This window comes from Saccostrea cucullata, unplaced genomic scaffold (assembly GCF_032062105.1).
Source record: "Saccostrea cucullata isolate Sc308-1 unplaced genomic scaffold, CSIRO_AGI_Scuc_v1 ctg919, whole genome shotgun sequence".
In the NCBI taxonomy this organism is placed as follows: Eukaryota; Metazoa; Mollusca; class Bivalvia; order Ostreida; family Ostreidae; genus Saccostrea; species Saccostrea cuccullata.
In genome coordinates, this window is record NW_026922267.1 from 157,864 (window position 1) to 185,669 (window position 27,806).

Here is a 27,806-nt window from a genome sequence, read left to right on the forward strand (position 1 = left end):
TAATTTATCAGAATTTTGTTTTAATTAAGAAAAAAAATAAAATTTATTTATGAATATTTATGCGCTCGTAGAATAAATATTTAAATAAATCAATTATCATAACAGAGAGTATGTACAAATCATTTTCAAGGCATATTATACTGTTGGCTTTATGATCTACTGCCAATTGGTCTTTTAAAAGAATTTCATAATTGCATTCATGTTCTATGTTTTACCCTTTTCATGTTTAGCTAATAAACTTTCAATATTTATAACAGGTTTTCATTCTTTTAGGTCTATTTTTGACAGTTGTGCTAATGTTTTCTCTCTTTAAAGTAGAATTATACTGTATTTTGGGAAATATTCACGATTGTTTAAATTTCGCTATTTTCGCGAATTATTAATTTTCCGTGAAATTAAATCCATCGTGAATGTTAGTTTTAGTTTTTAATAATGTTAAATTGCTATAGGAAAATTTAAATTAATTTCTTGCAGCGTGAAATTAAAACCATCGCAAATGGTACTTTTTGAGATATCGTGAAATTTTTACACCGTGGAATTAAACCAATTTACAGTAGTTCGTTTTCTATTTAAATATTTTCAGATTTTTGGGGAAATCCCGTTTCATTTATTTATTTTTCTCCAGCAAAAATACGACGTTCCATTAATAAATGTACCTATATTTAGGTATAAAAGAAAGCATTGCAAATCATAGGACATACCCTTGCATGAAATCTAAGAAATTTCGTATTGAACTTTTTTAAGGTTTTGCATTCTTAATTAGATTGCTGGTCGATCCCCTTTTTTCTCTGTATATCATTTAGAATGACATTATGGTGTTGGGGTCCGATTGTGCCATATTTTGTAATATTTTATATTGAAGTCCCCTTTCCTGGCCCTCTTTCTTGTATTGTAGAAATGTTTTACTACCTTTACGTCATTCACTTCAATCAATGACAATATTTTATATTTAAGTCCCCTTTCCTTTCTTGCATTGGAAATATGTTTTACTACTTTTACGTCATTTACTTCAAAAAATTACATTTTCTCACTTTACCAATGTTGTTTGTTTTTCCTATCTTAACACAATTTTAACTCAGTTGTCAGATAGGAGAACTAAGGAACATGTAGTAAATCAGTATTGTATTTTCGTAGATAAAGTTGGAAGTCTCCAAATACCATACATAAGCGCTTATTTAAAAGAAAGCTTCACCTGTTTTCTATAATTTTAGATAAAATGTAAATTTTTATAAAGTAGCAAACACTGATTATGAATTGAACATCAAAACGAACTTGAACTAAACAGATATTTTAGATCAGGAAGAATGCAAAGAATGCAAAAAACTTACAATGCTTATCCGAACCCAGGATTCTGTTGTTTTATTTCACAGTGGTTTGTATATGTACATGGATCTGGATCCTCCTGTTGAAAAAGAAATACAGTGCCTGTATGAGAAAGAAACGTGAGCTCTCTTTCAGTTCTAAAAGGTTATTATTATTATTAGATAAACAAATATGGATCTGGAAAAGTTCGAAAAAGGTGTTAAATTGTTCTAGTGTGCACACAAATATGGCATAATCGAATATAAAACAAACGAAACACCAAAAAAAAAAAAACAAAACAAAACAAACAAACCCTTGAATATATTGTTTGAAAAGAAAATGTTAAAACTTTTTACATGTTATAATTAATCAATTGTTTACCTGTTCTAGTTTTACCTGTGAATGCATTACTTCCAGTCGGGTTTATAAAACGTCATAAATTTGTACACGTGGTTAAGAAAAGTGGAGTTCTACCTTAAAATATTAGGCTTAGTCATGATTTTGATAGAGGTGCAATAAAAGATTTTAAAATCATACATAGTAATTGGACCACTGCTGCATTGAAATTTATGGGCACTGATGTTTGTATATTGGTCCAATATCTACAGATAACGTTTAACCAAGTTATTGTACATGTATGTTTATTACTTTAAAAGAACAAACTTAATCCTCCAGGGTCCACCGACATAAAACTTTGGGAATTTTGAAAAAAAAGATTCTCAACTCAGCTCTTGAGAATTACTCAACTGAGAATTTGAGAATAAAAGAGTTCAAGGATTTTTTTCTCATTTTTTATGACGGCCGCCGAGTCTTTATTTGAGAGCATTCTCAGACCTAAGTATGTTTTATGAATGCGAACCCAATTTTTCAATTAAGGAATGTATGTAATATATTTTTCTTTGGTCGATATGTCAAAGAAAATAAATTTGACAGATAAGGTCATCAATGTGATGAAGCTTGAAGGAAAACACTTTTATAATTTATATGTTTACACGTCATTAGAAAATTTAAGCGAATTTTGGACGTGTTAAAATGTAATGGTATACCAAAAGATTCTTCAGGTAGTGATGGCCAATTTTGAACTTAATTATCATTCCAATTGAATGATTTTTTGCGTATATGTCCAGTAAATGTTAGTTACTTTAAACTAAAATCCTTGAATGCACAACTTTGAGTACTTGAGGAAAAGAAGACTTTGTAATGTACTAGTATTATTCTAAAGATTAAAACAGCTACAAAACAATACATTTTAACTTTTAAAAACTGAATATAAAATAAACATGTTAGTTCTATTCCTCAGAAGAACATAATTATAAACTTCATAACATATAACATGAACACACACTTTAATTTTGTTTTCTATTCTCTCATTGGTTGATTTCTAGAAGGAAACGCGAATTATTTTGCATAATATGGTTTGATATTAGGACACATCCCCCTGACAACCAGCTTAATTATCTTTATCCATGCAATCCCCTCATTACCCGTCCTCCGGGATCATGGAAAATTCCAGATTTAATAAATGTACCTTTAACGTCAAACAGTAGCAGTGTAGCGTGCTCTTACCTCATCTAAACAAATATTATGGCTGCTAGGTTTGTGTACCAGTTATTACCTCCCCCCATTTCCCATCACTTCCTTTACTTTGGTTGTATTATTGAGCGGCAAATTTGGACTCATTAAACTCAGCACAACTTTACATACACAGTTGTTTAATTGTTTTGAAATTAATATAAATTATAAGGAATGAATCTATTTCTAAATCTAATTCCTGGCCAAATTAATCGAACACAAGCTGGCTTTGGTCAGCTTCGCGGACTTTAAAGCGTTAACTGACAAAAAACAGGTTATATCGAATAATTTGGCTAAGAATTTGAGTCATCTTCAAATGTACATAAAAGGCTTACTTCATTCTGTATTGTGGTAAAGATGGTCAAAACTTTTTCTTTTATAGTAAACACTTGGAGTTGTTATTAAGTACTTATTCTGAAAAAAATTATCAAGAAAGTAGAAGAAAATAATTGTTTTATTTTCAAATCATAATATCTCAATCAAAACTATTTTTTCAGCATTGGTCTCCACTATATACATTTATAGTAGTTATCAGTGTACTCTCTTCGATAACACGATCAAATAGTCTTTAAAATTTTTTCCCCCAAAAATCATATGTTGGATATATATACGCTTTACTATCATTATATAGAACAAATATTCAGAAACATTGCAACAAATATTAAGAAATATTTTCAAAATTAATATACAATACTTGATATATATTTACAAAACTCTACATAAAAATATGGCGATAACAAACAGGTTCAACACCTTAAGTTCACAAAACAATTCAAAAAAAGCAGCAGAGCAAACACGGACCTCCAAGACATCGGAGTGGGACCAGATTCCATGGAAGAGTGAGCACCTCCTACCGAATTCTAATTCTAAAACAAGGGCATTAAATATTTACTAGCTTTAGTAATATATTGTATAATGTAAGACTTATTTAGTTATCGAATACAGTTAGTACTCCTAAATCACATATTTTCTTGTAGTTAAATTCTCGAGGTTTAGGGAAAATATTGTTTGTGGGAATTTGAATCTTTCGTAATAACGTATATGAAATTTAACATTTTGTGATGGAGATAAATTCGTGGGGCTATCCACATCTCGAAAAATTCAAAAGTTAACTCTCATGAATATTAGTGATTTAAACATATTCGAATATTCATTGTCAACATTTACAATATAAACAGTAAATTCGTTTAAGATCATATTTACTAATATTTAGATTTCTTTTTCGATTTCACTGAACTGATGAAAAAAATTCAGCTATTTTAATTCCATATGTGAGAAGCTGACCCACTGGTGGATTGGTGGGAGTGACTTCGTCGTGGAGGGAACCTGGCAGTGGATCGCGGGAGGAACCGTGGGATCCTACAACGGGTGGGGCCCAGGACAGCCGGACAGTAACAACACAGCCAACTGTATGTCCTACAAGTTCTTCAACCACACCATCATCGACTGGTCTGATGACGTATGTGCCCCCAATACTCATCACGGACATCACTCTCACAACCTGCCCGGCTACATCTGTGAAAAACCGTGAGTCATTAACATTCCTTTGACCCTTTGCAATTATCCTTTTGTTTTTCACATTGATCTCTGCATTTTGCAGTGCATCAGTTTTGCCATCAATGATTTTTCACTTATTCAAAATGAAGAAATTTTGTTGCTAAATGTGACATAAATAAAAACAGTATAATATTTATAGTTAACTGTAATATTATTAATGTATTCTTTTTTAAAAGTTAACAGTGATCTTAATAATACCAGTATCATTTATAAAGTTAAATGTGATATTAATAATGTCAGTATTATTTGTATACTTAACTGTGATATTGATAATGTCAATATTATTTTTGTAGACTATCAGCGTTTGCCTCCGCCTCTGGTATAGTGGAATAATCTGTATATGTGTAAAATAAGCAGATCTTGTCAGTCTTATATAAAATCACAATCAACACACTTTCTTATCTGTGTCTAGATTCAGTTTTTTTCATAGATCTTGCTAAAGGCCTGTCATGAGTTAATGTCATTCAAAAAATTATCCTCCAGAAAACAAATGAATGACTCGGTTATGTCGAGTATTTAATACAAAGTCATGTAACATGGTATTTAAAGATAATCTAGGTATCTCAAAAATCACTAAAACAACACTGATCAGGAGCAGGGCAAACAAGGATATATTAAAGATCAGAGTTGGGATCAGATGCTACGGATTGTGAAGCACATACCGACAAAGCGTGTGTTCATTGTCATGGCAATGGACTTATCCGAAGAAAATTGAGGGTTAAAACAATTCCAAACAATTAGGATGAAAAATTTCTTAAAGTATTCGACCAAATGATATTGTATTTGCTGTCAAGGACACTACCTCGACCGCAGAAACCCGCAAAATTATGTAACCAAAAGAGACTGTCGACACTCTACTCGCACCAACCTGCCTTTCAACGTAAGCATGGTAAGATCGAGCTAATGTCGCTTAAGAAACAAAACTGTTGCACATGGAGCACAACCCTCTGAATGTAGAATCATTTTAAGGGCTTCTGATCTCGAGAGAAATTTTCAATTGTCAGAACATACAAAAGTTTCAAGAAATATTTTTTCAACTTTTATACAAATCTATTTTATGAAAGATTACAAATAAATACAATATAATTAAATGTGTTATAGGAATGTTAAAAAAATACAATACTGTTTTTTGCAATTATAAGTTGCACTATGAATAATGAGTAACAGATATGGATAAAAATATTAATTTAAATCGAATAATTAATGATTAATAGATTAAACAAAAAACAACAATATGGCAAATACTTTGAAACTTTCACAGCATAGAAATCTTTTTTCGCACTTTTTTCGTTAGTTTGCTTGCCTTCTACAGAAAAAGCGATATATAATGAAACAATAATATTTTAGCTGAAAATTATTCTTTTTTGGAAAAAAATTAAACAAAAAAGTTAAATTCTATGAAGTTTTGAGGGATATTTATCATGCCGACGACTGACTAAACACAGGACCTCGGTTTCTAAGGTCATATCCAATGAACCAAAAATTTTCATTTAAAATTGACGAGCGCATGGCGAAGATTCATTCTCTTCTGATCACGGAGCGAGCGCCTTACCAACTAAAGATGCCGTGAACGGTAGGATAAATTGAGAAAACCCTGAGAAAAAACATTGCCCGTGAAAGGATCATTACGTCATGCAGAACTTTAAGACCGGTTCCATGAATGAGGCAGTATAAAGAGAGGTCCTTGGTTGTAGAAGGTGATGGCAAGAAAAAGACCCCTCACTTCTCAAAGGCCATTAGTCCCTTAACATGGTTTAACACACAAAGAAATAATTTACAAATATTTCTTTACAATTCACGACGTCAATATTTTATTAAAACAAAATAATTGACATGCATATGTAAAAAATAGGGTACAAAATAATTCTATACCAATTTCATGTTTTTATATTTTTACTAATTTTCTTGGTATATATTTTCTTCCAATGTAATATGAATGCTGTAATCAGCCAATCAATAGATAAAAAAGTATAAAATATTACCTCTTTAAAATAATTCCATATAGAATTGCGCATGAAGATTCACAAAATCACGCGTATAGAACTTTAAATATTGCGGGCATAACATAATTGGATGGGAATTATCATTCTAATATCAAAGGAAATAGCGAAATTCTTGGCGAATTGCAACTTTGCTAGTGCTCAGTGTGGCTAAAATACATTCTGAGTTACTATAGTATATAAACTTGAACACTGTTTAATTAAGCATTGTGTAGATGATTATAGAAACGGACACGATTGATTGATTGATTGATTGTACATTGTTTAACGTCTCTCTCTAGAATTTTTCACTCATATGGAGACGCCAAAAAATAATATAAAATCAAAACCCACAACTACAAAATATTTTCATTCCTTTCATATAGGTGATTTAATGACTTTTATTTATGTCTATTCTATAGATTAAATAATGAAATATAATATTATTTTTGTTTTCCTTTTATTATTTCATGTGGCTATCATACGCACATGTCTCTCTTTTATTTATTGAAATTGTCATTGTTATCTCGAAACATTGCATCCAGAACTTCTTCTTCGCCAACTACGTCAGTTAAACCTATTTACTGCTAAAACGGTTCAGTCTAGTATCTATTGAAAGAAATTGCTTTAGTACTCCACATGTTTATTTTACCAACATGAGCTATTAATATCTGAGCCTTTCTTTATTACAAAATTAAGCAGCTCATTGTTTCCTCCCACTTTCGCTGCATTTAGGACATTGTGACCATCATTGTCAGTCATACGAAGTGAATGAGGAAAAGTGTTGAGGAGATACTGACACATGTCAATTCTGCCATTCAAACAACACAGGTGTAAAACAGTATATCTATTTTTTCTTTCTTTGGTATTTATATCAAAACCTTTCTTTAACAGAAAATCAAACAAATCAATGTTACATGTACCACTCCAAGCTACTTCATGTAAGACATTCATACAATCATTGTCAGCCACATCTAGTAAATGAGGATATGTTTTGATCAAGAATTCAAACAAATCTATCTCACCAATTCTACAACAGAGATGTGCAATACTTTTCCCATCACTTCTTCTGCTATTGATATCATATCGTTTTTTACGAGAAACTTAAGCACATCAATGTTACCACTCCAAACAACATTATGTAAGGCAGTTTCACCATGTTTGTCTCTGGTGTCTATTAAATAAGGATACATGTTCATCAATTATCTACACATGTCTATTTTACCATTCATACAGCACAGATGTAGAACATTTTTTCCATTATTGCTTCTATCAATGATATCTAAATCTTTCTCTTGCAGAATCTTAAATAAATAGATGTTTCCATCCCAAGCTGCAGCATGTAAAACATTGTAACCATTATTGTCAGAGATATTCAATAGCTCATGATGCATGTTTACTAAGTACTTACACATTTCTATTTTACCCTTCATACAACATAGATGCAGCACAGTTTTTCCGTCATTGCTTCTATCTCTGATATCTAAACCTTGCTCTAACAAAAAACGTAAGTAATTGTACAGTACCCGCATCGTTATTCTTTACAGGATACACGATACGATAGGATACACGCACGATACGATAGGATACATGCACGATACGATAGGATACACGCACGATAGGACAGGATACACGCACGATAGGATAAACGCAAAAGACGATAAACGCAAAAGACGATAAACGCAAAACACGATAGACCTGATAAACGATCTACACGATAGGATAAACGCAAAACCTGATAGGATTGTTTCAAAATGCAGAACGTTTTTTGACAAGACGAAAAGATTATTTTGAATTAAATTTAAAGATTAAAGATTATTTTAATTAAATTATATTTTAATTTAAATACTCGCAGAGCTTCAAATCTAAACTATAAAGTACATTTAATTATCATAAAAAGAACCTGAGATTTCTGTATTAATTTTACAAATGTTATATAAAAAATTGACAGTGATTAACTGGATTTTATTTAATGGAGACTGAATTTTTTTTTTTTAATTTCTTCTCAAGTGTGTGACTTTTGAAACTCTATGAACAGATTTATTATTTAAAAAAAAATATATATACATTTTAATTTTCTATCTAATAAATTTATCTACAAGTACCAAGCTATTTCACGGAAGAAATTTATGCAATAAATTAAATATATGTATTTAATGTCTAAAGCTTACAATCTGCGATGCATCCAAAAACCGCAATTAAATATTAATATCCTAGAAAACAATACAAGAAGGATATGGAAATAACGAACAGTAGAAGACTGGCCGAAAGAAAGATTAAAAAAAAACGGCTTTAACAAAATTTATAAATTTAACATAATAGATCTATCAAGAACGAAACAGTTCAAGAAAATTAAATTTTATGAAAAGAAATCTAAATAATTATTAAAATAATGGCGATCTGCATTAATCATGAGATAAACATGAGAATATGAATCTGCTACAACTGCACATGTGCGTAAGTTTACGCTAAGATCTGACTTATGTACATGTAAACATTATATATTAGATACTTAAAACCTCGTATTTATTAACGAACATTGAATGGTTAAATACTTTCTTTTTCTTTAAAATACAAAACAGAAAAATTAATTAAGAAATATTAAAAGAGTGAAATGCAATTTTTCCAACTAAATAATTATAAGTCATTGCTATTAAACTGTGTGTACTGTTTCTTATAATAACGAAAAATAGGTTTCATTCGGCAAATTAATTATTATACCTTAAAAATAATTTTACACTGACACGGTAATCTCATGTTAGGCATATTCGAAGGGCGGTATTTTGATAGTCAGCAACCAATTTAAAATTAGATAAACAAGATCTAAACAAATAGCCAAATATAATATTGAATTCTTATTCTACTTGCATGGTCACGGTCGACTCCTTTTGTTTTATTCTTATAGTAAGATACCGTTAAAAAAATATTGCGAGCTAATTTTCATAATTTAGAATGTTAGAACTATTTCATCCGTTTCTACGATCAATGAAATTGTTTCTTAGATTTAATATTGTCCGTTTTACGTATAGAATATCCGATGATCCGAAAGTGCACTTACTATAAATGCAGTGTATATTTTTTTATGTTTATTTAAAGACTTATTTACATAAACATAATGGAAACATTGTACGAAATGAAAAAGAATGAACAGAGTGAGTTATGGGACTTCATTTCATTAAATTGATTTATTTGAATTTTTATTCAACATTAAAGATAATTTTTTAATCCATAAATAGTATAATTATTTAAAGTATTTTGAATTAAATCTTTGATAGAATTGATCAAACAAGTTAGGAACAAAATCCCGAAAATAAGTAGATGCGTTTGATTAGAACCAGGTAGCATTCGAGGTTAGTAATAGACCCCGGGAAAGAAATCAGTACGGTGACGGTGATCACACATACACGGGCCAAGGTGTCAGTTAGGGGAGAAGGGGGAGGGGGCGGTTGACCGCATAGGAAGACAGTGTGCTAATTAGAGAGCTACACATACTTGTCAGTTTTCTTATAAGGAAAGGCTTTCGATTTATTTTGATTTCTGGCATTCCGATGGATTATATTTTGAGTTTATTTCCACACCGAAAAGGTAAGCTGTTAATAAACTCAATGTTTTCCCCTGTACATGTATAAAATATTTATGTTATCTAATGCTAGATAAAATTAATGAAAATCTTCTATTTTATAGTTACAGCCATGGTGTGATAAATTGGGTAAAATATTTTTATTGATTATATTAAATAATTTTGATTTCTTTTATTAATTTAGACATATGTCAAGGAATTTATAATTAGCTTTAAAGGAAATTAAAATTTGAATGTATACGGCCAAAATCGTTGTTAAAATCATCTGGATAAATTGTCTTATGTTATATTATATTTGTAACATCAGCACTTTAAATATTAATTGTGCATACATGCAGGTCAGACGCGTAAACATATTTCTAACGTTATCAGACGATAAACAAGGAAAACAGAATATTGCATGAAAAAAAATACATTTCAATATCCTGCTTATTATTTATTTATTTGCTTTTTGTCTACACGAACATCATAGCTTACCAAAAATCTTTCTCCGATATCTCCGATGCATTTGAGAAAATCATTCATTTATAAATTAATTTATTCATTTATGAAATACGCTATTAATTATTGTTTTCCTTCTACGCTTTAATATTTCTTATATTGATGAAAAAGAACGGGATAAATCTTTATTTCTCTTTTTCGGTTGAATTAATCTTATTTTTATTAACAAAACGAAAAAGAAACTTGGAATAGCTCGGTAGTTTCTTTACATAGTAATGGTAAAATACGAGGGTTTCCGAATTTACACGATAAACTCAAAACACGATACACGATAGAACCTGATAAACGATCTACACGATAAATGCAAAACACGATAAACGGAAAACACGATACGATAGGATACGATAGGATACACGCACGATACGATAGGATACACGCACGATACGATAGGATACACGCACGATAGAACTCGATAGAATTGCGAAGAATAACGATGCGGGTACTGTATGTAATTACCTCCCAAAGCAGTAGCATGTAAGGCATTATCGCCATGAAAGTTTCTGACTTTCAGTAAATGGGTATAGCTTTCAAGAAGAAACCGACACATCTCAAATCGGCCATGTTGACAGGCACTGTGTACTACATTTTTTCCTCCTCAGGTGAAACAGTGAGTGTCTGATTTTTCAAAATCTGAAACAGTTCATTGTTGCCACCACTGGCTGCCATATGTAAAATAGATCCATCTCTATATAAGTCATGTTGCTTATTTAATAGACCAGGATATTGTTTCATCATATACATCGCAGTTTCAAGATTGCCGTTCTGGCATGCACTGTGTAGTATTGATTCACCTCTATATGACTTAAGGTAAGGGTCACATATATTTGTGTTAAACAGTGTTTTAAGTATGTCTGTTGCGCCAGCATAAGCAAGGAAATGAATGGTATGCTCTCCGTTGTTATTTTTAACATGACGTAAGGCAGGGCATCTGTCCTAAAGGAAAACAATTAATTCTGGTTTCTCCCACAAACAGCATTCAGCTAATATAGAAACACGACCATTGAAATCGGGGTGACGAGATTCAGAATACTCCAATAGATCAAGGCCTGCAATGATAAATTGTTTGACTATGTCCAAATTCCCATTCTGTATCGCACAGAAACAGCTCACTGCGTCCGGAGTGACTCTTTCATTTAAAAGAATCTGAACGATATTTACCCGATTCATCAACGTTGCTTGATTAAATGCATTGTACCTTTGATTTCTTTCAGTAATAATAGTTAAAAGGAATTTAACCATTCCAATTTGCCCTGCTTCTGCAAAATATACTAGCAATGATAAGTCATTCTCGTCCAACTTTTTGAAAATATTTCGCTCTTTATCCATGAAGTTTTGAAACTCAGTGCAAAATTGTGCGTCTTCCAAAAATGTAAGCTTGATATTATTTTGAATAATTCACTATAATTAGCCTTAAATTTCATACTTTCAAGTATTTTTTCATATATAACAAAAAGGTTTTTATGTGTTGTCTGTTGATTTTTGTTTTTTTCTTCGTTTCCTTTTACATTCAGTTTGACTAATAGTGACAAGTGACAATGCTGGATTACGAAAGCAAGATTATATTTCATAAGTGTATTCTCCACAACATCTTGAATACAACGATTTGAAAACGCGCTCACTCCATGTTCTTCACCTAAAAATGAACCCATTAATTCAGAGATGCATTTTGTGAACCTCTTCAGTGAAGGAGGATCTTGTTCGTTAGCATTTACCTTCAATGCCCTGATTTTGTTCTTTATATAAACATTTTAATTCACCTGATCATTCTATTTTATCAATGAAAGTTAGAATTCTGGAAAAGATTTATCACCACACAAATAGTCCATCTTTGAGTACACCTTTCCGTAGACAACGTGAAGAAGTTTGGATTAGGAAACTAGTGACAGCCTTTCCCTATGGATGTAATGACAATGTCGATAGTGTTGGAAATCTTACAAGCCCGCAGTGTAATAATGTAAATGTGATGGGACTTTTTAACAATACTCAGAGACGTAAGCGTAGTCATGGACATCGTTCGTACAATAAACCTGCAATACACGACGTCTCTTTTGATTCATTACTACCTTATGTAAATCAACAGTTAGGTCTACATCATATTCGAACCAAACTTTACTCTGTCCCTTTGAAACTTTTAAATAGTCTTCTTGAAAAGACCAAAAAACATCCAAATTTAGATTCCTCGACACCTGAATATAGGCTCGGTTCTGTGATTATGGATATTGCACATCATAGGCTTTTTAAACCCGCACGTTTCACGGAAGAAAATGCAGCTAAAACAATCCGTCTTTTCCTTAAACTTCAATATGCCAATAAAGGGATTGACGCGGTAAATATTAGTAATATTCTTAATCACAAAAGGGTCCAGTCTTGTATTCCACCATATTTCAAGTTAAAGACCACGCCTTGTATTTCCTACAAATATACATCGACCATTGCTTCCAAACTTTTCAATTACAAAAATACTTTACATGACCTGGATATCGACTATTTGAAAAATAATCCCCTTTCGTGTTCATGTTCTTCTTCGCCCTATAACTATAGTCCTGCTGGACACGTTATTACAGGTGACGTAAATATAGTTTATATTTGAATTGTGGGTCATTTATTTAAAAAGTGCCTAAATATAGGGAACCCCGATCCTTCAATTGGCCTCGGAATTTTATAAATATTATGATTCTGTTGAAAATTACGCCAGACGATGGGCTAAATATGAAAAAGAAGACATTGACACCTTGTCAGAATGGATTAAATGTATCAGGTCCATGTTAAAGTCACGTATTAAAAGATTGAGGGGCAAAATGAAAACTATCTATCCTTCTGTGTTCAATAAACCAAAAGTAAAAAAAGAATTAGATAGATTACACGATCAGTACGTACTGGTTCCTGCCGACAAAGCAGGCAACAACATTGTCTTCGTTTGTAAGGCTCATTATATAAATTGCATTTTAGAAGAACTTGGATTTAATTCTACAAGTGGTAATCCTACTTATACATATACTACTCTTTCTAAGGAAGAAATTCTTCAAAATCACCTGTCAGTTTTAAATACTTTTAATATTCCACAGAGCCAAAATGAATTTGAACTACCTTATATATATTGGATTCCGAAACTTCATAAGAATCCTTACAAACAAAGATACATTGCAGGTTCCAGTAAATGTTCAACCAAGCCTCTTTCGTTACTTCTCACTAAAATATTGACAGTAGTGAAGGAAAAACTTCAAGAGTACTGTACAACTATATATTCAAGAAGTGGTGTAAATCAGATGTGTACGAAAGCCCAGAGGGCTCATTCGAGATTCGAGTTTCCAAATACGAGATTCGAAATTCGAGATTCAAAATTCGAAATTCGAGATTCAAAATTCGAGTTTCGAGATTCAATATCCAAACGAACCAATCAAAAGCGAGTTCAACATTTGATTACTCCCCTTTATTATGTTTTTACTATCAAGAAATAATTCAATATAATTATATCAAATGGGTCATTTGATTAAATTACAATGCAAGAAAAAGTGTTATATATATATTAGACGTAAATTTAAATAATTAATGGATTTTTGATCAGCAAAAAATATATCAATTTATATTATAGATTCTTAAATATTAAATAGCATACATATATCAGGAGTATATATACTTTTGTATCGTCAACTAATTACTAGCTAGGAGATGGTCGGCTCAATGATATGAAAGTTCGAAGTCGTTGCGCGTTTTTGCGGAGTTAAAACAATTTAAATAAAAATATTTAACATTAATATAGTAGTATATTAAAAAGAGCGTCTAAAGGTTAAAGAAGAACGCAACATGAACATAAATTAAAAATTATTATGAAGAATGAGGTAAATATTTCATCCAATCCTATTTAAACATAGGTGCGGAGAAAATTAGGACATGTGTTGGGCGTAGTCTAAAGCAAAGACCGCGTTATGTATATTACGCAATTTTTTTTTCTCCATTCAAACGGGATTTGTTGTACTATTTTTTTTAAAATGACGTGTACATATGTACATATATAAACAAAATAAAACCCTCCCCCCGTTTACAAAATAGGATTTTCAGGTTTGGAGATTTATTTCCCTTTCTTTTTCAAAAACTTTCTGGTAATGTATACAAGTACTTTTTCCAAGATTGATCAACGTCCCACTTTCAAAAACCATACTCCACCCTGTATCGATATTCTATTGAGTTATTTAACTATATGTATGTGTACAACGTACGTTTTAACTGTTTTCGCCTTCAACCCCTGCTTTTGAAAAATACTTCAACCCCCCCCCCCCTTTGAAAAATTTCTGAATCTGCGCCTGCAGTGTGAATCGACATTTAAAGTTAAAACAAAATAAATGCATTAAATACCAGAGGGGGTACAACGTAAACAGACTGGAGTGGCATATCTTTCTCTTATAATGTATTGTGGGTATTTGGGGGGATGTTGAGCGATTATTCTGGGGATTTTACATTTTTTTTGTTATTGTATACTTGATGAATAAGTTAAATAAATATATCTTATGAAAAAATAAGCCATAATGGGTTAAATTTAAAGAGAGTGTGCGGGGGGGGGGGGTCCCGCCCACAAGTACCTGTATCTTTCCTAACAGAAGAATTTCATAAAATTGACGCTTAGTAGACAATTCAAAAATGTATATCCTCCTGATATATGAAATCTATTTAATATTCAAGAATCTATAATATAAATTAAAATATTTTTTGCTGATCAAAATTCCATTAATTATTTAAATTTCCTTCTAATATATATAACACTTTTTCTTGCATTGTAATTTAATCAAATGAACCATTTGATATAATTATATTGAACTATTTCTTGATAGTAAAAACATTATAAAGGGAAGTAATCAAATCTTGAACCCGCTTTTGATTGGTTCGTTTGGATATTGAATCTCGAAACTCGAATTTTGAATCTCGAATTTCCAATTTTGAATCTCGAATTTCGAATCTCGTATTTGGAAACTCGAATCTCGAATGAGCCTTCTGGGCTTTCGTAGATGTGGATACTTAAAAATTTTAAAGAACTTTTGGACAATTTGAAATCACAAGACTTTACAAGAATCAACAGCATAAAAACTTCCGACTTTTCAACTTTATACACAACAATTCCGCACGACAAATTAAAATCCAGGCTTTTTGATATCATTGACAGCTGCTTCTTCAACAAAAATGGAACTCGTAAGTTTACTTACCTCGTCATTGGTCATTTGAAAAAATATTTTGTTAATACAGATTCTGATTGCACACATAAGTACTCTGAAGTTGACATCAAGAAGATGCTTGAGTTTCTGATTGACAATATCTATATGGTTTTTGGAGACCAGGTATTCCAACAATCTATTGGAATTCCCATGGGTACAAATTGCGCTCCGTTATTAGCAGACTTATTTTTATATTCATATGAAGCAGAATTTATGCAAAATTTTTTACGTGAAAAGAAAAAAACACTTGCTGTGGCCTTCAACTCGACATTTAGATATATCGACGACGTATTGTCAATTAATAATGATAATTTCCACTCCTACGTCGACACGATATATCCTGGTGAGCTTGAGATAAAAGATACCACAGAGTCCGACACTTCTGCCTCATACTTGGATATTTTACTTGAAAAAGACACTAATGGTAATCTAACAACCAAGCTATATGATAAACGTGATGACTTTAACTTTTCTATCGTCAACTTCCCTTACTTATGTAGCAATATACCTTCATCACCTGCATACGGAGTATTTATATCTCAGTTGATTCCATACGCAAGAGCATGCTCTACGTATGAACAATTTCTTAAACGAGGTAAATTATTGACAAGCAAGTTGATGAAACAAGAATATCAACAGTCTCGTTTAAAGTCATCATTTCGTAAATTCTATGGTCGATACAATGACCTTGTCAGCAAATACAATTTATCATTGAATGAAATGCTGACTGAAGTTTTTCATACCAATTGTTAGTCCATTATTTATACACTGAATTGACCACGGATTTTTTCCGTTATTTCCTGATTATGACAACGAGCACACGGCGGGTGTGACCGGTCGGCAGGGGATGCTCACTCCTCCATGGCACCTGATCCCACCTCTGATGTTTCGGAGGTCCGTGTTTGCTCTGCTCTTATTTTGTATATTTGTTTAATGGACGTTGAGATTGAATACTGTTCGTTATTTCCATATCCTTCTTCTTCTTATCAAAATTAACATCACGTAGAGCAGACGTTTCAACAATGCCATTGTTCATTAAAATATAAACAAGAACGGAAAAATGTAGATTCAACTGCCAATACATATTGTCGACATATTTGTTTAAACCCTCAGGCGGAGTATTAAAGGAACTCATCCTTCTATCCTGATTCTTTTCACCAGGAGGACGAAATGACTACGTCTCCATTGAAGCGTTTTCCCTGGATAATGATTAAAAATATCTTTAAAAAAAATGAATCGCTTTGGAAAATTTCATCACACTTCTTTCGCTCTGATTATTTACTCTTATTCGTTCTTATCAGTGATATTTCAACCAAGATTGGCTTAAAGAATTTATAGGGAAACCCAATATCATTATTAAAAAGAAGATATACAAAAATAATATGAAACATAAAGCAAATTTTAAATTGCATATTTTGAAAAAAAAATGCAAAAGAGAATTCTTTTACCTTCAAATGTCTGCCAATACTGGTATATTCTCGGTTTCTACCTTTCGGGTTTGTAATATGTCGGCAATTTAAAACTAGCGATTCAACAAACAAAAGTATAATGTGTTTTAAATATCAGTTATATTCATTCATGAGTGTGTTATTTAAGCATTGAATTATCATTTTTTCAAAGATGCAGTCTCATAACTGCAATGGTGTGTGCAAACAAATTGAGTAACGCGCGTTAGCGCGTTATGAAAATTTGTTTGCACACACCTTTGCAGTTATGAGACTGCATCTTTCAAAAAACGATAATTCAATGCTTATATTTACATTTTTTAGCCCCTTTATTTTCTGCTATTTTAAATTTTTTTAATAAAATTCCGCCTTATCCTTCATGTAGATAACAATTGATAGAACAGCTTTTGGAACAGCTTTATCCAAGTTTCCCGCCAGAGTCTGTGTGCACACAAACCAAAATCCGCAAACAAAAATAGTGCACATTTAAACAAGTTTTCATAATTTCTCAATCTAAAATGATAAACTATATTTTGCATCAAAGAAATACAAATGAATAATATAAAAAACATGAAGTTTTCGCTTTGTTTTAACTGTAATGGCGTAGTCCCTGTATTCATACGCCAGACAGTCTCGGTGATTTGGTCTTGTGTGTTATGTGTATTTATCACTTATAATATTACAATGCTTTTTATTGGAGTCAAACAAATTAAATGTAAATATACTTATTTGACGACTTTGACATAATTTCTGAAAGACAAAATTTAAAGGTATACATAGAGGCTTCTCTTGCCTTGGCTCGTTTTTTTAACTAAATAATTGTTACAAACATTTAGCATTTATTACCTTATCATTATTTAAGTAACATGTTCTAGAGTGTTTTTATTTAATTAACGATTTATCTTATATTTTATTTAAGGTATTTATTATAAAAATAATGCGTTCTAGACAAATGTACATTACCTTCGTATTTGATGATAGAATCTTGATAGTTTTAAAAAAGTACGAATCCAATTTTAAAATTAAAATTTTATTCAGTCAAATACATTTACACTGACTAAAATATCAAGTTATCAACAAAAATAACCGAGTTTTCCGGAGCGAAGGACGTATTCTACTGCACAATGTCTGAGCCCATCCTGTCAACATTCCACATCTTTGAACCTATACAGTTTAGTTTTGATAAATTATTTGAACATTTTACCTTGAAATACATGTGTATATATATAGCAAAATTATATAAGTCAATAATAATGAATGCAATATTGACTTATGAAATATAAGTTAATGATGTACATTATTCGTGTACCTAATCCCGGGACTTTTTAATCGGAAAAGGGACTTTAATTCCATGGACCAATCTTATAAGAAAATTTGGATTTTGATGATGGTACAATAAACTACAATTTTGTAATCATTTTGTAATGGAATTGATCATAATAGACTAATCAAGTATATTGACACTTAGCATTAAGAATTGAATGGAAATGCAAAGTTACTGTACTGAAACAGAAAGGAAACGAAAGAAGCAGCAATGTACACATATTTGATTTTTTTCTCATGTGTGTAGATGATACAGCACGTTGGATATACCAATGCTTTATACACGGATATATGCTTTATCAATAGCACTTCCAGTTTTGACACGATCCCTTGCTTCAAGATTTTTTTATTGAAACTTTTATTTGTAACAGTCTTTCCCTTATAAAATGAATGATAGAGAGCAATTATGTCTTTAAACGCAAGAAAAAGACTCGTATATGTCAAAGAAGTATCTCAGGGTTCTTCATGAGCTCACGACACAGTAAAATTTTCTCCGACACATTAACGATTCAAATTTCATGCATGCGAAACAATAAAACTTTTGCTGACACAGTAAGAGTTGAGATAATTAGAAATCTAAACACACCAATTCTCTTTAACTGAAACTTTAATCAAACAATTATACCGTCTTTCAATTCAAAAAGTTATAACACATAATTACTAGGGCTTTACCTTGAGTAATCAATCAATTATCTCCTAGACCCGCGCCAGACTTTACGCATGACAGAACAAAGACAAATTCAATGTACGGTTAATTGGCAGTTGCAATAAAATACATTGTATTTTTTATGAAATTTTTTTTTAATTATGTCTTTACTATAGAGCCAAGGCTCTAGAATCATGTAAGCACTGTAAGTCAAACATAACATCGTACCGAAGTCATTTAATCGATGGAAATAAATTGCCAAAAATTTTGAAATTTCAGCATGTTCAAGGAACTCTTTAAAATATTTTACTGTTCTGAAGTTCCTTTTTTGTAATGCGGTAATGCGATCAAGAAACTTCAAAAATAAACACGGTAAATCTATTTTCAAAAATGTTAAGTAGTTCTACTATCCGTCAGAATTTCCCCTGCTTATCAGAACGCTTTTTTTCCTTTTATCAGTATGTACGACCATACCCTTTGTGTAACGAATTAGAGATTTTTAAATAAGTGTATAATTTTTGGAATTATAATGAATTTTGATTCAGTTGCAAATTTGTTCGCGAAAATACCGCAAAATATAAGTGAATTGCGTAAACTCTGCCGCACAGTAAAATCTCAAATGATGGAGAACCCTGAATCTGATTTTATCAATGTACAAGAGCTGTACTGGCTACTTAAAAACTGATGTAACCCCCCCCCCTCCTTCTCTTAAATCGTATTCGAAGAAAGTAAAGCCTAGCAGTTAAGATGTTGTTATAAGATTCCATTTTCAACAATGCTTTTTTATATTATACAACTTATGCCCACCTCGTAATGTAGGTGTAACGTACCATAACATAGATTAACACTGAATCTACAACTTACAAGTAGCCTAGCCTTGTCTAGCACGTTTTGTACTGCCATCGTACAAATAGTTAGGTTTCGCGATACTTTGGTCCTTACAACTTCAATTCAGAAGTTTGCTTGATATAAGGCCTAAGCAATTGTCAAATAGTGTTTTCAAAGACACAGATGACACAATTTCTAAATTTTGAAGCCGATCTACTCCCTTTCGAGGCATGTCAACATCAACGGTGCTACGTCATCAAGTTTTACGTCATCAATTTGAATTTGAAATCATTCATGTACTTTTACAGGGGAAGTCTAAAAATTTTATTAAACGAAATTCGTATGAGATAAATAGATCATCTTTGATTTTGTGTTTTGATATTGGCTTTATCTAACTTGTTGGAATGGTGTATATTCTCTCGGCAAGCCTCGCAAAAATAACTATTGTCAATTCACACAATACAGATATCCTCTATTTATCTATTGATTTTCAAAATTGTATATACTAAGATGAACCTGGAATCAAAAGCATCAGAAAGTTAATAAAATTTTTTTTTCTTTTATCTTTAAAATATTATACATGACTTTTAAAACATTCCCAATCCGGTCTTTCAATTTTATCAGACAAGAATGCCAAGCACATTAAAACTACAGCTTGAATTAAACAATGCAAAAGCTTCATCAATCTCGAGATCCTAGCAAAAGAAATATTCTTTGCCATTCTTAAATGCCTTTTTTTACAGATGATAAGACCGTTTTTTTTTTCTAGCAACGGCTGTCATTCATGCTAATGATACGTTAGGGCAACAAGTCGAGATGTAATGTAGTGCATAGTTACAATTGCAACCAAATCACATTTATTTAGAAACATTCCGTTTAAAGCAATTGAAATGCGTGCTTAAGTCATTTTCAGAAATCATTTGCACTGCTTATGGAAAAGAGAGGATAATCTTTTTTATGCTGCATCGGTTACGACTGAGAGATTAAAACGTTTAAATCCCATATTATTGGTTTGTTGTTATTGATATATTTATATTTCATTTAATTGCCTAAAATAAAGGAAAAGGTGTAAAATGATCAAAATATGGTGATGCTTGAAACTCCGAAAATCAGCATATAAAGTCTTAAACTATATCTTACCATCTCTGAGGCTAGATATTTGACTAAATATTTAAGATTTTTACAGAAAATAACAATTATGTCAATTTTTATGACAAGAAATGTACAGTATTTATACATGTCAGACAAAGTTTTTAAGATCACAATACAGCGAAATTAGTGTTAATCTTTCATGTTTAAAAAGTTTTTCATACTTAATTCTTAAGAAATAGGGGGGGAGCACGCTTTTAACAAACATATTTACACAGATCAAGTAATGATTGATTATTTAAACGATAACTTGATTATATCTAGACCTTCTGTTCTTAAAATTATGCTTTCCAACTTAACTCTATATTTCAACTTCATAAATTTGGTCCACATTGTGGCTTAACTTAAAACTTAATACAGACGAAACTTTATAAAACAAAGCAAACAAAATTATCTCACAGCTTTATTTTATTCAAGAACAAAATTATAATATATATAAGCATTATATCATGTTACATGTCTGGGTTGCATTTTAAAAATAATTGACTCTTAATATGCTTTTTAGGGATGGCAACAGTTTTAATCTAACCTTTTTTTTCTATATAAAAAAAATTGGAACCATTTTCATCAATCAATAAGGCTTTAAAAGACAACCCTAATTTGTTACATACATGTATGTGAAAAACGTGAAACATACAAGCCTTTCAATTTCAGTGTAAGGACATTCATTATTCCATTGTTAACAACAAACAACATTTACAGACAGTTTCCAATAATGTTAAGAATACATAAACAAATTCAACAATTATTTAGGATATTCTGACGATAAGAAATTAAGGGACAATATCCCTCTGCTCCACATTTCATGACTTTTTTTTTTAAACCAAACATTGATTTTCATCAACAACTATAACATTCAATTCAAATAAAAATGATTTGAAGCATAAAGCGTTGCTTACTTTTTCAGAAATGAATGATATGTCAAATCATGATTTGATGAAAATTTGATATGGTCATTAGAAAGATCAATTATTTTTAATCTCACAATTAAATTAAAAATATGAGGTATATATAAAAATAATAATTTCTCTCATACCTATCTAATTCCCTTTAGAAAACATACTGGAGCGATGCTTTTTAAATCAGAATATCAAATTGTTTGCTTTACATGTAAAATAAAATGCATCCATAAAAAAAGAGTTATCGTTCCATTATCATCCTTGAATTTCTTTTTTAATGAAAAAAATATCAGTTAAATGTTTATAAACAATTCTGCAGCTGTTATTTCTTTACAATTAAAAGACTTACACGTTTAGAGATAGGTTTTTTTTTTTCAATTTACACCGTTTAAAGGAACTGAGTATAATTTTTTTAGGCAAACTGTTAAAAATAATTTATAAATATACTACCAATAGAACTAGAAATCAACCTCTGAACGTTGCTTGATTTAGAAATTAAATGATCCTTCTGATAGAGATTTGTAAAACTCTGGCATGACAATTTACTGAATTTCATGACAAAATGTCTGCAGAAAGTTATCTTTCTTTTCTGTAGAGATATCTCTCTCATCAGAGTATCAATGAACCTTAAAAACATTCAACATGAAATATGATTCTGATTTTACAGTGTAAAAGCAAATGTAAGAAATTGGACAGTAAACATTTACATTTTGCTCATTGAACTTTTTTAATGAAGATTTTAGAGAATAGCATTGATTTTTTGGGCGGTATTTTTATTGTTGTTCCTCAATCGAGACGTTCTACAAAAATGGACATTTAGCACACTTTCAAAGTATGACCTTGCTTGTGTTTCTTGGAGATTGGAGTTGGAGGTACTGCAAGGTTAACATTTACAATGTTCATTTCATTTGAGCAGCTAATTTAAAATTTGTATAAAAAGGCAATTTTGATTTGATTTGTAACTTAAGAATTTTTGCTTCATGTATTAGATTCACAGTAATTTTAGTATTTATATATAAGAAAAAGATTATGACGTACATGTTGCATAAGGTGACATCATAATAGAGTAGACTAAAGGTACAGGTGATGAAAAAACGCTGGGAAATGAAGAAAATATTTCCGTTTTTATACAGTAATAATAGTCAGCATAATAATAACAAAAGTATTGTGTTTTACATGCACTATGCCTTAATAGTAGTCAGTGTTTGATACATAGTGCCTCCGGCTAGTGCACCATGTGTCAAACCCTGAGTACTATTTAGGCATACCGTAAATCTGGAAATTTTTAGTAAATTTGCGAGTTCATTGAATTCGCAAAAAATATTTTTATTAAAAATAGATAACAAGTAAGAAAATGTAAACAAAGCAGTGGTAATTTGCAAAATTTTGAAACGTAAAAATTAATCAACAACATCTTGACCCAAATTCGCAAAATAAAATCGATGTAAAAAATTCCAGATTTACGGTAGTGCACGCAAAACACAACATTATTATATAAATATAATTATATCTATGAATATTCATTCATTTTATATTCTCTTGAAAATTATCATGAAAATTTGCATGCACCAGTATTATTTACAACATGTAACTTTTTCAATTGCTTGAATAAAAATCTCTAGATAACTGCCATTTCACGATTAGTAGTTTCCAAAATACATCATGAAATAATACTACAATATATACATCAAGATCAATAAGTAAATTTAAACTACTCTGTAGAAAGTAAAGTAATAAATGTGGAATATCCGATACATTTATAACAAATACTAATAGCTTACTCCACTTCAGTAGATATCTACGTCTTCGACTTAAACTTAACCACATTAAGAGAAGGCAGAGAACGCAAACCGATTTGATGTTTTCATTAGTCCTTGCATAAAATTCTTTGCTTTAAAAATACATGGCATTTATTAATATTTAAGCAAAGTCTATTTCTTTCACAACAACAAAGGCTCTGAGAGACTCTTTGGTTTACTTTTTTCTTTTCCTAAAGCCCGGTAACATGTCTATCATTAATTCAAAAGCCTATTTTTACTTTTAATTTTCCATAAAGAACAGCTTTGTTGCCATATATGTCTTTGACATCCACTAAGTTTGGATACTTGTCGACTAAATACTTATACATTTTTTTTTTCTTACTCATACAACACATATGTAATACAGTCTTTTGTCATTTCTAGTGCTGTTGATATCTAAGTCTTTATCTAAGAGAAACTTAAGTATTTCAATGTTACCATTCCACGCCGCAACATGTAAGGCATTTTGACCATAATAGTCGGTGACATCGAGTAAAAAAGGATATGTGTTGACCAAGTATTTGCACATATCCATCTTATTGTTCAAACAACTCAGATGTAGCACAGTTTGCCCGTTATATTTAGTGCTTTTGATATCTAAGTCCTTCTCTAGGAGAAATTTAACAAGAGCAACATTACCACTACAGGCTGCATGATGTAAGGCATTCCCACCATTATAGTCAGTGATATCGAGTAAAAAAGGATATGCGTTGACCAAGTATTTACACATATCTATCTTACCTTTCAAGCAACACAGATGTAGCACAGTTTTCCTGTTATTTGTAGTGCGTTTGATATCTAAATCTTTTTCTAAGAGAAACATAACAAGAGCAACATTACCACTACAGGCTGCACGATGTAAGGCATTCTGACCATCATTGTCTTCGATTCTGAGTAAATAAGGATATTTGTTGACTAAGTATTTGCTCATGTCTGTCTTACCATTAGAACAACAAAAATGAAGCACAGTTTTTCCATTATTTGCCCTTTCATATATATTCAAACCTTTCTCTAACAGAAACTCCAGCATTTCAATGTTACCTCCAAGAGCAGCAAAGTGTAAGACACCAGTGCCATTAAAGTCTTTAGTAGCCAGTAATTCCGGAAAAATGTCTAGGAGCATCTTACTCATCTCAAATCTTCCAAAAAAACAGGCTATATGTAAAACAGTCTCGCCTGTCTCAGGTGAATTAATTAGCTCCTGATTTCTTAAAATATGTAACAATTCAATGTTACCCCCAGCAGCAACCATATGTAGAATAGATCCGTCACTATATAAGTCGTGTTCTTCTTTTAATAGATCAGGATATTGACTTATTATGTGTTTTGCCGTTTCTAATTTTCCATTCTCACATGCACAATGTAAAATTGATCCCCCCTTTTTTAGCTTAAGATATGGGTTACATTTGTGGTCAGTTATAAGTGCTTTAAGGATCTCTGTTGCACCTGCAAGGGCAACAAAATGAATGGTAGACTCTCCCTGGTTATTTTTCACATTGCTTAGAGCAGGACAAATTTTCAATAGAAAATATATCAGTTCCATTCTCTCCCATAAACAACATTCCACTAATATTGAAACATATTTGTTGTGATATAATGGGTGGTGAGACTCAGAAACCTCCAATAAATCAAGTCCTGCATTGATAAGTTGCTCTATTATATTCATATTACCATTCTGTATAGCACAGAAACAGCTTTTAGCGTCGGGAGTTACTCCTTCATTTAAAATAATCTGGACAACATTGCTATGATTCATCAACGTTGCTTGATTCAGAGCGTCATACCTTTGTTTGTCATTTTTTATTATTTTCAATAAGAATTTAACCATTTCAATTTGACCTGCCCCTGCAAAATGAATCAGCAATGATGCACCGTTTTCGTCAAATTCAGTTAAAACAGATTGATCTTTACCCAGAAAGTCTTTAAACTCAGTGCAAAAAGTTTTGTTTTTCCAAAAATGTAAACAGGATATGGTTTGAAAAGTGTCAGCATATCTATAACATTTGAGATTCTCAACAATTTTTTGAAAGATCTCAGGAAAGAAACTTCGGTCAATTGTTTGTAAGTTTGTTGTCTTTTCTCCATTTTCTGCAATATAGAGATTGATTAATAATGGCATGTGGCAACACTGGATAACGAAAGAAAGATCAAATTTTATCAGAGTATTCTGAATAACATTTTGAATACAACTATGTGAAAATGTACAAGATCCATTTTCCTCAATCAAAAATGAACCTATTATTTCATCGATGCATTTAATGAACTCAAAAGATATAGGGGTAACGTTTTTGTCAGGACATACTTTCCTAGCTTTTATTTTTATCTCCCTGTCAAAGTTAATATCGCATAGAGAAGACATAGAAACACTACCATTTTTCATAAGAATATAAACAAGAACAGAAAACTGGGGCATGGAGCGCCAATACATTTCTTCGACATACTGGCTTAAACATTTAGTTGGGTTTATAAAGAAATTTAGTCCATTACGTTGTAATGGTTTGATGTTTCCAAACATCTTGCAAGACTGTGGAAACCCTAAAGGGGGTCCACAATTGAGTGCTTTGCGTAATTTTTTTTTTGGTAATGGTATTCCTACATAAAGATTACAAATCTTTTTCATTTCTTCATTCGTCAATTTGTTCTCCGTGTCCGATATATCAACTAAAGCATTTTTAATGAAGTCCATTTTAAACTGCAGTTGAGCTCGAATTTCCGAATACATATCATTGCTGATTGTAACAATTAAAAAGTTTCCTTTCTTGTCAATTTCATTGGAGAGAACATTTTCCATAAAAATCGTTGTTGTTTCCCATTGTTCTATTTCTGAGCTCCTGAAAACATATTCTCCGAAGATATTATCTAAAAAAAATACGGTATCTTTGGTTTGATCATGTTTTCCACACAATTCCTTAAGGCCAGTGACAACCTTCACACGTTTATTAAAGGATATTTTCAATTCTCTCAAGAGATATTTAGCTATTGTCGTTTTACCGTCTCCTGGGTTTCCTTTTACGAACACATATTTCTTGACGAACAAAACATCTCTTGCTTTTTGGTACGCTCGAGTTTCTATAAATACCTCACCTGGATTGCCATTCTCTAAATTTCATTAAAAAACAAAAATAAAATAGGATTAAAAATTATTTTTAAAAATGTTTTTTTTTCAATAATTTCACTTATAACACGTCATTTGATTGGATAAAGATTTTATCAATTTTTTATAACATAACTTGCCTACGTCACAATGAGTTACGTAAAAAATTGTGTTATTTCGCTTGACGTTACTTTTAAGAATTATTCAATGTGAAACCTTATTCTGGGGGATGTCTAATTGTCTGCACTGAAATTAAATTACAAGGAATGAAACTTATTTCAACTTATTTTATACAATATAACAAAACTTGGGACAGATTACGCTTTTTATAAACCGCTAAATAATATTAAATTTATTTTTAAAAAACATACAATAAATATTTTAATTGCATTTTGCTTAAATATATAAATACTTTGGAAGGTAATATATTAGATTTTTATCAATTTTTTCTAATTATATTTTTACTACAAAATGTACATTTTCAAGATAAATTGTTTAAAAACCATCTACTAATAAACATTATCATTTATATTATGCTAGCAAACTTTATTACAACTCTCTTTGAATGATTTTATTCCAAATCAAGTCAGGCTCATATGTGTTTGTATGCATAAATCATAAAATTGTAATTACAATGAAAACAATTCAAAAAATTATTTCAATATCTGTGAATTTTGACAAGGTTTTACTTTATCAGTAGTACAACGGAGTTTACATTCTTTTACACTGTGAATAGCTAACATGCAAATAAAGAAAAAAACGTACTGTTTCCTAATCAGAGAAGAATTTTCGCAGATATGTTTGAAATAATGATGATTCAAATTACCTCTTTCGGTATATGTACCATTATAGCTTCAATTAACATAATTACTTACAGAGAAGATGCGCCTGTTCTGGATCCATGTTGTCCTCCTTGCTTGAATTCTTC

At 31.1% G+C, this 27,806-nt stretch overlaps 2 protein-coding genes across 2 annotated transcripts in view; both read right to left on the reverse strand.

Annotated features, from left to right (window-relative positions):
- Nucleotides 1-27,806, reverse strand: part of LOC134261495 (uncharacterized) — a 41,739-nt gene extending 13,933 nt beyond the window's left edge. Inside the window, exon 1 of the mRNA XM_062743931.1 lies at nucleotides 27,754-27,806. The gene's annotated coding sequence lies outside the window, so the exon portion shown is untranslated. The remainder of the gene's footprint in view (nucleotides 1-27,753) is intronic.
- Nucleotides 24,128-25,036, reverse strand: LOC134261502 (putative ankyrin repeat protein RF_0381). Its single transcript, XM_062743938.1, has one exon. It carries the CDS (start codon nucleotides 25,034-25,036, stop codon nucleotides 24,128-24,130), a length of 909 nt encoding a protein of 302 aa, XP_062599922.1.

What these genes read in the sequence shown, in the direction of transcription:
- LOC134261502 (XM_062743938.1), bottom strand. Translation starts at nt 25,036, where the DNA reads ATGGTTGCTGCTGGGGGTAACATTGAATTGTTACATATTTTAAGAAAT.